At 43.0% G+C, this 12,405-nt stretch overlaps 1 protein-coding gene across 4 annotated transcripts in view; it reads left to right on the forward strand.

Moving 5' to 3' along the window:
• Positions 1 to 11,066, forward strand: part of mmrn2a (multimerin 2a) — a 35,032-nt gene extending 23,966 nt beyond the window's left edge. For 3 of the 4 annotated variants that reach the window (XM_034100840.2, XM_034100844.2, XM_034100841.2), the window contains 6 exons: positions 1,873 to 2,270; positions 2,662 to 2,874; positions 4,311 to 4,769; positions 6,034 to 6,370; positions 8,391 to 8,822; positions 9,120 to 11,066. In XM_034100840.2, coding sequence (XP_033956731.1) covers positions 1,873 to 2,270; positions 2,662 to 2,874; positions 4,311 to 4,769; positions 6,034 to 6,370; positions 8,391 to 8,822; positions 9,120 to 9,544 — 2,264 coding nt within the window. In that variant the 3' untranslated portion in view covers positions 9,545 to 11,066. The remainder of the gene's footprint in view (positions 1 to 1,872; positions 2,271 to 2,661; positions 2,875 to 4,310; positions 4,770 to 6,033; positions 6,371 to 8,390; positions 8,823 to 9,119) is intronic. The other variant, XM_034100843.2, reaches the window with a different exon arrangement.
• The last annotated feature ends 1,339 nt before the right edge of the window (positions 11,067 to 12,405 follow it).

Consider the following 12,405-nt stretch of genomic DNA (forward strand, 5'->3'; position numbering starts at 1 on the left):
TGTGTGTGTGTGTGTGTGTGTGTGTGTGTGTGTGTGTGTGTGTCTGGACTGTGTCTCCAGAGTGACAGCAGTGACCTGAGGCAAATACACACTTTTGTTTGTTTTCCTGTACTGGTGGGGACCCCTGAGTTCTATGATACATTCCTGACCCCGTCCAAATCTGTCTGAAAACGCAAAAGTGACAAGAGAAAAAAAAGAGAAAAAAAATCTGGCGATTTCAGTTTGATCTGAATAGTTTTGGAACAGGTTGCCTGCATTTCTTTTCAAGTTTATGATGTATTTATTGAAAAAGGTTTTGCCCGGAGAATTCTTCTAAGTTTGTCTTATTTTGTCATCTGTGGAAACAAAGTAATCTTTTTTCACATACCGTATCTCACTTACATAAAGTATATGTATGTCCACTTAGGGGGGATGCAATACAATGTAATATGGATCATTTTTGTTTTTCAGAACATGAGTGCTGCACGTTAGCCTCTTGTGGCCAAAATGTGTATTACAACCACAAAAACATAAAAAGATAATTTCACAGAAAAATTGTTACTAAAAGAAAAACAATAAATTATCCTTTTTACCAACCTATTTTACACGTGAAAAAACGGGGGATAAAACTATCAAACTTGGAAAATTGGTCAAAACACAGTAATTGTTTTGTCCTTATTTGCCTCTCAGGTATGACTTTGTTTTTTTTGTTTTGTTGGGAGTATGCCTCCTGGTAGTCCAACCCTCTCTCCTGGCCAAACAGAAATGAATGTATCTAATATCTGACTGTCTGTCCTGATGGAAACTCATCAACATCAGTGTTTTTGGAAACCTTTAGTGTTTCCCAGGCGGAGGGCTGTGCTGTGTTTATATTCCCGGTTGGGAAAGCATTTTTAGAGCCACAAACTACGGGTCCTGGGAAAGCCATGAATCAGCAGAGAGTGTGTGAGGATTAGTTTAGTTTTTTTTGTGAGTGTGGGTGTATGTTTACAAATCATAATTAGAAATACATTATTCATCAAGTTTCAAGGAGGAATCCTAATATGGTGACTTTACATGTAGACCTTGTCAAACACAATTACAGTAAGATAAATGCATGACACTGGGGACTGGTGAAAACTGGGGAGGAAGTTTATTTTGGAAATTATTGGACAACAAAATGTATTGGCTTTTTAGCAAATTGTAATTTGAGTGGTTCCCCAGAGCAGGGCTGTATTTAGGACAAACTAAATTAAGAACAGGTCGTAGGAAGTAAAAGTTAAGAGCATGAGTAAGAGAACTTTTTTAAATCTATAACAGTCTTTCAATAGTTAAACCCCTGCTTTTTGTGGTTGATGTATGCAGAATACCGGAGAACAGACTAACAAGGTACACAAAGATGGTTTAGAGCAGTTCAAAAATAAATAACTGGCAAAAAATGCAGAAAAATTCAGAGTACAATAGGTCAGAAGTCCAAGATAGAAATAAAATGGACTCGATCCAGGAACGGGAACAACAGGACGCAAACAAAAATCCAGAGAACTAAGGTTGTAATTAACAACAAACCAGTGACCTATAAGGCAGACACATTCAGTTATAATACTTTTTGAATATTTTTTGAATATTTATTTATATATATTTGGAGAGCCAGAAACTTCCGATACCTGCTTGCTGAACATATTCCAAGTAAAGAAAACCAAACAAAAATCAAAAAGAGAAAATAAGCGTAAGAGAAGGAAAGTGGTTAAAAGACACATCAGAGAAATCAGCAGAAGAAGAGAGAAAATAGTAAACACTGAATGGAACACGGTAACGGTTTTGCAGTGTTAAAAGACTGGTTGATGGAAAATAAGTAACTATCCGTGTAATTAGCATGATAAAATGTGTATTAATTAGTTTTTATTCTGGTTGTAGATGAGCTGGATGCTCCCTCCACCCCCTCCACCCCCCAAATGGTGGCGCTGATCCTGTCCCAGCTGCAGCCGCTCCTCCAGGGCTTCAACCGCTCCCTGGAGCTTCTGACCCGGCAGGTGGGGGACCTGGCCCGGGACGTGGCCCAGCTGAAGAGCTTCCCTCTGCGGGATGAGATGCTGGCGGAGCCCCTATATAACCCTGAGCTGGACGAGGCTGCGGAGCAACGCCTGGAGGCCAAACTGGAGGATCACATCAGGGAGGTCCAGAGGCAGTTAGAGGACCAGCGGAGCCACATGGAGCACAGGCTGCACTCCCAGCATGCAATGCTGCACTATAACCTCACCAAATTTAAGACGGACATCGACGTGAAGTTGAAGCGAAACCAGAAGATGCTGCAGGTCAGTGTACCCCAGCGACAGCTCCAAGCTGAATGAAGGCTATATTTACTGCCAAATAAGTTATTCACTTAGAAGGTTAACGTCCGTGATTGGTGCATACAATTAATATATCAAGAGGAAATAAAAATACAGGCAAAGTACGGCAGCAGTCAAGATATTAACAAAAATAAACAAAGACAATAAATAAATAAGGGTCAGGGCTATAAATACTGATTATTTTCAGTATATCGCTTTGTCACTATTTAAAATTGATTAATATATTGTTTACTCTGCTTATTATAAAGGGAGAAATCACACTTTTATTTTAATGTTCATAAAGTCTTAAAAATGTTTTTAATGTTTAAAAGATGATGATTTAATACTCAAATTACCTAATTGCCTCTGATCACAGGTCAGCCTACAAGCCATGAACGCCACACTGACGGAGCTGAAGCTGGACCAGGACCTGGACCAGGACCTGTACCAGGACCTGGACCAGGACCAGGATCTCCCCCCTCCTCCCTCCATGTCTACCCGCCGCCCACTGATGCAGTCCTCAGACATGGCAGCGCTCTGGAAGGTCGTCGAGCGTCTGGACAACATGGTGGTCAACAACACGGTGAAGGTAAGTCGCAGCAATGCATGATGGGAAATGTGAAACAAATCTTACTATCTGAAGAAGCGAAGACTCCAACCAACTATTAATTGTGAGCATCAGAAAATGGAAGTCATAGAGAATGGATGTCAAATGTTTCCCAAATCAGTAGATGGTGACAGTAAGAAATAGCAGAACGGATATAAAAGTGACAAAATTACTTAGAATAAAGGATTTCAAGATATGTTATCTTTTTTTTATTACTGCAGAATTGTATTCCATATTTTATTTCATTTTATTCCATTCTATTTATATGTAAATACAGCTATATTTGACTATATTCTTTATTATTTTAAATGTTTTTTAATGTTATTTTTTTTGTATGCACCATGACATCAAGTCAAATTCCTTGTACTTGTAAACCTAACTGGAAATAAACAGAGAAGGCAAAAGTACACACATCCTTCACTCAAGTAGAAGTACAGATACTCGTGTTTAAAAATACTCTGGTGAAAGTAGAAGTACTGACTAAACTTCTTTACTCAAGTCAAAGTAAAGAAGCTTTGAAATGTACTTCAGTAAAAAGTACCCATAGCTAGCAGCTGTTTTAAAGAGTACCTGACCTCCCTTTATATTAATAGAACAATAATGTCATTGTTAGCTAATGAATGTTTCCATGCCGACCAACGGCAACATGACAACGTTTCCATTGGTCCCTCTTCTTTAGAGAAGACCAGGAAGTGATGGATACACGGATCGTGTTCAAATCAATAGGCACGCAATGACTCTACAGAATAATGATCACGCACCAAACACACATTCAGACTAAAGGAACCAGCTGTTTGGAAAATGAGAGAAGTAGAAAGTACAGGTATTTGAGTTCAACATGTAAGAAGTAGAAAGTACAGGTATTTGAGTTCAACATGTGAGAAGTAGAAAGTACAGGTATTTGGGTTCAACATGTGAGAAGTAGAAAGTACAGGTATTTGAGTTCAACATGTGAGAAGTAGAAAGTACAGGTATTTGGGTTCAACATGTGAGAAGTAGAAAGTACAGGTATTTGAGTTCAACATGTAAGAAGTAGAAAGTACAGGTATTTGTGTTCAACATGTAAGAAGTAGAAAGTACAGGTATTTGTGTTCAACATGTAAGAAGTAGAAAGTACAGGTATTTGTGTTCAACATGTAAGAAGTAGAAAGTACAGGTATTTGGGTTCAACATGTAAGAAGTAGAAAGTACAGGTATTTGGGTTTCAAAATGTGAGAAGTAGAAAGTACAGGTATTTGTGTTCAAAATGTAAGAAGTCAAAGTAAAAAGTCATCAGAAAAATAAGTAGTGGGGTAAAGTACCGATACCAGAAAAATGTGCTTGAGAACATTAACAAAGTAGCCTATTTGTACTCCATTACTTCCCACCTCTGCTGCTAATAAACCTGTTTCTGATTTTGATTAAATGTTTGTCTGTAGGTTGTGGGGCTGCTGGAGGACGTGGAGGCCGCCTCGGGGGGCATACAGCAGCTGTGGCGCAAAAACAAGGATCTGGAGACGCTCATCAACCAGACAGCTCGCGACGGGCAGGTTAAGTTCATGATGACGGGTCTGGAGGTGGAGGCGGCGCGGGAGACGGTGCTGCAGCGGGTCGGGGAGATGGAGGGAAACCTCAGCCTGCAGGGGGCAAGGCTGCAGGAGAATAACGTGGACGTGGACTACCTGTTCGAAGTCCACAACTCACAGAACGCCACCACGGGCTGCGACTGCACAGGGCTGCAGGACGCCGTGCGCCACCTGGAGAGGGGCGTGGCTAATGTGACAGAGCTGGCCAATGAGAACAGAGTAGCCCTGGAGGAGGAGGGTGACATGGAGGCCGGGCAGTGGTGGGGGGACTGGGGGCCGGCGGTAGAGGCGCTGCAGCGTGGCCTTCAACAGGTAGGACAAATACATTCCTTTAAAGGTCACCGATCATGCAACATCCACTTGTTCAAGTCTCTTCTACATCAACATGTGTCCCCTCTCTCTTTTTGTCCTGATCCATTTATATAAAAACCTGTCTGAAAATGAGCTGATCAGATTTTGGCCACTTTATGATGTCATAACGATGTTTTGTCTTGTGTAACCATTAGCCAATCAGCAACCAAGGTAACCCCCCCCCCCCCCCCCCCCACCTTATCACCTGAATCTCCCCCTAGAGGAGTTCATGAGAACTTAGTTCATCAGAACTCTTTAGTTCTCATGAACTAAGTACAGATCGCGTTCACACCGAAATAAGTCCCAAGGGAAGGATTAGGCAAATGAAGCCTCTGACGTCACTTCTTCTTCTTCTGCTTTGGGTTTACTGGCAGGCCGCAACCCACTTCACGGCGTATACTGCCACCCGGAGTCCCCGGCCGGAAGTCCCCGGAGTTGGGGACTGGCTTCAGTAGAAGCTGCTGGGACTCCCAGCAGCTTCTACTGAAGCCTTCAGAGTAAATCGCCAGAACGCCGACACCTCCTCATCTCCACCGCTCCCATGTTTTCTTTTGTGTTGCCATAAGTTAGTCTCTCTGCGTTTCTGCGCTGGGCTAATGCTAATGCTAATAATGCTAATGCGAGGATAATAAAATGGCGGCTTCACAAAACTTTTTTGGAGTTTTACGGGGCGTGGTTTGCAATCCGCCCAGCCAATCAGACATAGGAACCTTTTTCTCCCATGAAAGTCCCTGCTCTCTAGACGGGACGGAAAAGGGGGTAAAAAGGTTCTCATGAACTCATTTTAGTTCCGGCTCTTTTTGGTGTGAACGCAACATTTCATTTGGGTGTGAAATTGAGTTCACACCCTATTGAGTTCTTTTTAACCAAATCTCTCTCAGAGGGGCGTGGGGAGGGGCTCCTTATTTTCATCTGAAGTAACAGACAGAGAATCAGCAATTTGGAAACAGGGCTGAAACAGAGGGGATTATGGGTAATGCTGCAATGATCTGTTTGGTGTTTCAGCCAATCAGAGACAGGTTCTGTATACATCTGAGGCCTGTGATATATTGATGACAAACAGTATCATATGGGACCTTTAAATTATATTTATTATATCTTTTTTTGATTGTTAGTTTTCCATTATTAGTACAAACAACCCGGGTTTGAATCTGACCTCCGAACAGAATTTCTTTTGTTCTCCTTTCCAATTTAACCGTCTGCAAATCCGTCTCTGTTGCTGCAGGTGAAGGAGTCCATGTCCTCGGAGCAGATCCACAGCCGGGCCCTGGAGGTGAACGTGACCCGGATCAGGAGCTCGTTGACGCAGACGCAGGCGGAGGTGTCCGCGCTGCAGGAGGAGGACGAGCGGCTGGTCGAGGAGCAGCAGCGTCTCTCCGCCTCCTTCAAGTCTCTGCTGACGGACGCCATCAGACACAGCGACGTCCTGGAGCTCCTGCTGGGGGAGGAGGTGATGGAGTTCCTGGAGTGGCCCGTCCAGGACCAGGAGGCACATTCAATCCCATCCTTGAAGGAGCAGCTGAGGGTCCTGCAGGAGCAGCTGGGCGGGAGGCGCAAACCAGGTGGGAGCGTTTAATCGAGGGCAGTAAAGGACGTCTTTACTAAACATCGTTTATGCATCAATAACAACAACATACTGATTGTGCTTGAAGAGGCCCTATTATGCTTTTTGTGGTTTCCCTTTCCTCTCGTGCAGAGGGAGGGAGTATGTTTCCTTGTCAGATAAACAGTAAAGAGTAGTTGAACAGAAGTGTAAAGAAGCAGAAGATGGAAATATCAAAGTCAAGTACCGTGAGTTTCAGCATTTGGGGATTATTTATTTCTTAGATATGAAGCAGCAGGATGATTCTTGAGGACATTTCTTTGCTCTTTAGGGTCACCTATTATTCAAAATCCACTTCTCCATGTCTCTTCTACATCAACATGTGTCCCCTCTTCCTCATGTCTCTTCTACATCAACATGTGTCCCCTCTTCTTCATGTCTCTTCTACATCAACATGTGTCCCCTCTTCTTCATGTCTCTTCTACATCAGCATGTGTCCCCTCTTCTTCATGTCTCTTCTACATCAACATGTGTCCCCTCTTCCTCATGTCTCTTCTACATCAACATGTGTCCCCTCTTCTTCATGTCTCTTCTACATCAACATGTGTCCCCTCTTCTTCATGTCTCTTCTACATCAACATGTGTCCCCTCTTCTTCATGTCTCTTCTACATCAACATGTGTCCCCTCTTCTTCATGTCTCTTCTACATCAGCATGTGTCCCCTCTTCTTCATGTCTCTCCTACATCAACATGTGTCCCCTCTTCTTCATTTCTCCTCTACATCAACATGTGTCCCCTCTTCTTCATGTCTCTTCTACATCAACATGTGTCCCCTCTTCTTCATGTCTCTTCTACATCAACATGTGTCCCCTCTTCTTCATGTCTCTTCTACATCAACATGTGTCCCCTCTTCTTCATGTCTCTTCTACATCAACATGTGTCCCCTCTTCTTCATGTCTCTTCTACATGAACATGTGTCCCCTCTTCTTCATGTCTCTTCTACATCAACATGTGTCCCCTCTTCTTCATGTCTCTTCTACATCAACATGTGTCCCCTCTTCTCCATGCCTCTTCTTCATCAACATGTGTCCCCTCTTCTTCATGTCTCTTCTTCATCAACATGTGTCCCCTCTTCTTCATGTCTCTTCTACATCAACATGTGTCCCCTCTTCTTCATGTCTCTTCTACATCAACATGTGTCCCCTCTTCTTCACGTCTCTTCTACATCAACATGTGTCTCCTCTTCTTCATGTCTCTTCTACATCAACATGTGTCCCCTCTTCTTCATGTCTCTTCTACATCAACATGTGTCCCCTCTTCTTCACGTCTCTTCTACATCAACATGTGTCCCCTCTTCTTCATGTCTCTTCTACATCAACATGTGTGCCCTCTTCTTCGTGTCTCTTCTACATCAACATGTGTCCCCTCTTCTTCATGTCTCCTCTACATCAACATGTGTCCCCTCTTCTTCATGTCTCTTCTACATCAACATGTGTCCCCTCTTCTTCATGTCTCTTCTACATCAACATGTGTCCCCTCTTCTTCACGTCTCTTCTACATCAACATGTGTCTCCTCTTCTTCATGTCTCTTCTACATCAACATGTGTCCCCTCTTCTTCATGTCTCTTCTACATCAACATGTGTCCCCTCTTCTTCACGTCTCTTCTACATCAACATGTGTCCCCTCTTCTTCATGTCTCTTCTACATCAACATGTGTCCCCTCTTCTTCGTGTCTCTTCTACATCAACATGTGTCCCCTCTTCTTCATGTCTCCTCTACATCAACATGTGTCCCCTCTTCTTCATGTCTCTTCTACATCAACATGTGTCCCCTCTTCTTCATGTCAAAAAAAACATTATAATAGGGGACCTTTAAAACACATCGCCTTATTTCGTCTCTTATCGTGGATGTCTTGTGTCTCTCCATGTATCACTGGGAGGTACTAAGACGCAAGGAAAAAAGTGAAGGAAAAGTGGATGCACGTTAAGCAACACGGGATGCAGCTTTGGACTCATGTATTTGTCTCTTCTGCTCCCAGGAATGGTTTCCGACCAGCCTTCATCCTCCTCATCCTCCTCACACCCCCTCCCTGAAATGAGGAGCAGCAGCTCAGGATCTGGAGCCCGCGAGCGTCAGCAGCTCCTCCAGCCGCCCGGGGGGGACGGGGGAGACCTGTGGAAGCTGGAGCAGAGGGTGGAGGAGCTGGGGTTAAAGCTGCTCAGCCTGCAGAAGGAAAGGGAGGTGCCCCCTGCTGGTGTGGAGGCCAAACTGCAGGCGGAGGTGCAGTGGCTGAGGAGAGGCCTGGAGGAGCACCTGAAGGTCTTCAAGAACGTGTTCAGTAACGCTGATGTGTTGATGAGCTCCGACGCATCGCTGCAGCTCGACCAGCTGTGGCATCTGCTGAAGGAGAAACAGGGGAGGAAGGAGAGGAAGAGGGGAGGACACGAGAGGAGCAGGAGGGAGGACTCAGGTGAGAGGAGGAGACATAACATCATAATATAGTCGGTAAAACAAAGTTAGTATCAAAAATCTTAATATTGAATGTCATAAATATTTTTAAAAATGAATGTATTCTCCCATAAAATATCTGTCAGTATGAGTATTTTATTTTATTTACTTGCACTATTTTATCTGTTTTATTGTGTTGCACTGTTGGAGGAGGAGCCTGTGACCTCATGTTCATTGTCATAACTACACTGTGTGTACACATGACAATAAAAGCCTTGAATCCTTGAATGTTTCTCTTGTTGTATTTCATTTAAACCAGGCTCTGTCCCCTCTCCAGTTGTGGCCCCGGACCCCTCCAGCCTCTCGGGGGCCTCCCTGCTGATCGTGGCCGGATCTCCTCGCAGCGTTTCCGGCGTCCTCGTGTTTGAAACGTCCTTAAACCGCGATCAGGTTTACTCTGACAGCGGCGTCTTCACGGCTCCTCAGAGCGGGGTCTACCTGTTCTCCCTCACCCTGGACCTGAGGCCTGGACCCACACAAGTGATGCTGAGGAGGGGGGGGGCAAGGGGGGTGCCGATGTCCCTTCGTCGACGAGGGGGGGGCACAGAGGGGCCCGTCACCAGTGCGATGGTCCTGTCGCTCAGGAGGGGGGAGGAGGTGAGGCTGGAGATAAAAGAAGGATCGTTGAGGGAGTCAAGGGACACCGTGTTCAACGTGCTGCTGCTGCTGCACCAAACCACCTGAGGGCGCTGTGGGCAAAACAGACTTTAATGTACAAAATGAGATTCAATTGCAAAATCTCAAAAAAACGTCAAATTTAAATAGGGTTTAATACAGTACAACTTAAAGGTCTCCTATTATACTGTTTTTCATCAATATATTATAGCTCTCAGATATATACAAAACATGTCTCTGATTGGCTGAAACACCAAACAGATCATCGCAGCATTACCCATAATCCCCTCTGTTTCAGCCCTGTTTCCAAAGTGCTGATTCTCTGTCTGTTACTTTAGATGAAAATAAGGAGCCCCTCCCCACGCCCCTCTGAGAGAGATTTGGTGCTCTAGGAGGAGATTCAGGTGATAACAAATAACAAATCGTTATGACATCATAAAGTGGCCAAAATCTGATCAGCTCATTTTCAGACAGGTTTTTATAGAAATGGATCAAAAAGAGAGAGAATCTTTGTTCCTGAAACTTTCAGAGTCTCTTTCCACAGAGGGGACACATGTTGATGTAGAAGAGACATGAGGAAGAGGGGACACATGTTGATGTAGAAGAGACATGAAGAAGAGGGGACACATGTTGATGTAGAAGAGACATGAAGAAGAGGATTTTGCATAATAGGTGACCTTTAAAGTGTGTATCCGAAAACAGTTTCAGGAAGTTTTTGTACGTCATGTATTGAAGTGATTTTGCGGCACTTCACCACTTGAGCGCTGGGGACCAAAGAGACTTTTTTTTACACTTTATTGTACAAGATTCAAATACCAAACCTTTAAAGGCAACATGATCAAAACATCATGTGGGAATGAGTCAAAAATCCCTGATGCGAGTCAGCAATTTAGCACTTCCTGTTTCCCAATCTGGAAGTAAATGGTTTTTGGTTATAAGATCTGATGTTTTCTACGACTAGACGTCATCACGCCCAACATTAGTTGCCTTTAGCTTAGTGTTGGTGACGTGAAGTCATGTGACCTTGCTGTCGTTCGTTTATAACCCAACGTTAGCTTTTTACGTCAAAAATCCTGCAGTGGTGTTAATATGTGGAGATTATCCTGCTGATCTTATTTTCTGCGATAATCCAAAATCTACATTGTGGAGGGAACCAATGTGGATTTAAGAGGTGTAATATATTTTTTAACTTTGTACAGAGCCAGGTTATCTGCTTACAGTCTTTATGCTAAGCTAGGCTAACGTCCTGACTCTGGTTGAGTCTGCAGTGTCATTTTAACCTGAAGTCCAGATTAATATATTGACCTTCTTCATTAGTCTGACCACAGATCAGCTGCTGCCTCAGAAAGGTTAAACATGTCTGTAAAAGCAATCATATCCTGTCTCTAAAGGGAATCTTTAATTTACATAAATATATTTGTGTGTGTAATGTTTGTAAAGTACCACTATTATAAGGTAAAGAAAATTCACAGAGCAGTATATATATATATTTATATAAAGGAACAGCTGATGTTTGTGATGAATATGTGTTTTTTAATGATAAAGCATTATTTCTAAACTGTGTAACTTAATAAAAAGGTTTTATCTACAATGTTTGTTTGATCCATGATACAAAGAGACTGCCTAGCGATACATTTTAGCCTCTGCAGACCATTTACATGCACCAAAACACTAGAGGAAAGAGGGAACAAATCTAAATGATCACCATATATTCATTGTATAGAATGTAATGTAGGGTGGTTCTTAGTGCCATGTACATTTTCGAATTCATTTATTTCAACCACCGGAATTCGTTATGAGAAACCCTCCTGGTGAATTTTATTCAAATTCCAACAACATTTACCCGTCCCTCATCAACCTTGAAGTTTAGCTGCAACTGAGGCTAAAATTCAAGGTCGATGAGGAACAGTGGCGAGCCGTGACTTTTATACCTAGGCCCTCTGACCCCCCTTCCCTCGAAAAAAAAGGAGATATTATGTCAAAGCGGAATATCAAAACAGCGGCCCGGGGTGCAAAACGCATCAATGACAGCGACCCTCTACCACACAGAACAACACCATTTATATAAACACCTATCATGACAGGGCTCCCACAGCCAACAATTACAAATGAATGAAGTCGGCACGGCGGCCCACATTGAAAATGACTTAGGCCTACCTTTGATGATAAATCACTGAAACACAAAGTCCATCCTCCTGTCCTTCTGGATGAAGCACTTGCGGGTCATGCAGCTGATCCTTTGCCACTCCAGTTTATCATTGTAACTCAATCTTGAAAATGACTCGGTTAATAATTTCGCAACGATGTCATCACTATCACTGAAGTGAGCCATCATGAACGAGCTAATTATGAATCTATAGATCATAAATCTATCGTTTAGATTTATGATTCGAAAATAATAAAAGTAGGGTAGACATGTGGATATTATCCGTCTGAACAAAACGTGCATTTATCTAACAGGTTCGTTTTCCACAGACCTTATTTCAAGCTATCTTCCAAAATCCTATGGAGAAATCCCGTTGCTTTCTGTCGAGGGAATCCGAGCGCGGCTTACTTCCGGGTTTTAGGACGCGTCACTGCACCCCTTGCATAGACCTCACAGCGGGCGGGACTTGTCATAAAGTCCGCGAAAAGAAAGCCCGCCCATTTAGAGGGAAGATATGATTGGTCAATTGTACTGTCATTTGACATTACTCTCTCGTTGAGTTACTATAGCGGGCCCTCTGTGAATGTAGAGAGGGACCAAGCTCTCCTGTCTTCACATAACTCGCAGAGACGGCAGATTCGAAGGATTTATTTCTTTGGAAATATTATTTTACATACAATTAAATCAAGTTATTTTGGTAAAACTAATGAAAAATATAACAACAAAAACATATTAAAAACAAATATTTAAAAAAAAATGTTTTTTAAAAATGTTTTCAAATATT

Source organism: Pseudochaenichthys georgianus, chromosome 15 (genome assembly GCF_902827115.2).
Source record: "Pseudochaenichthys georgianus chromosome 15, fPseGeo1.2, whole genome shotgun sequence".
NCBI classification, from domain to species: Eukaryota; Metazoa; Chordata; class Actinopteri; order Perciformes; family Channichthyidae; genus Pseudochaenichthys; species Pseudochaenichthys georgianus.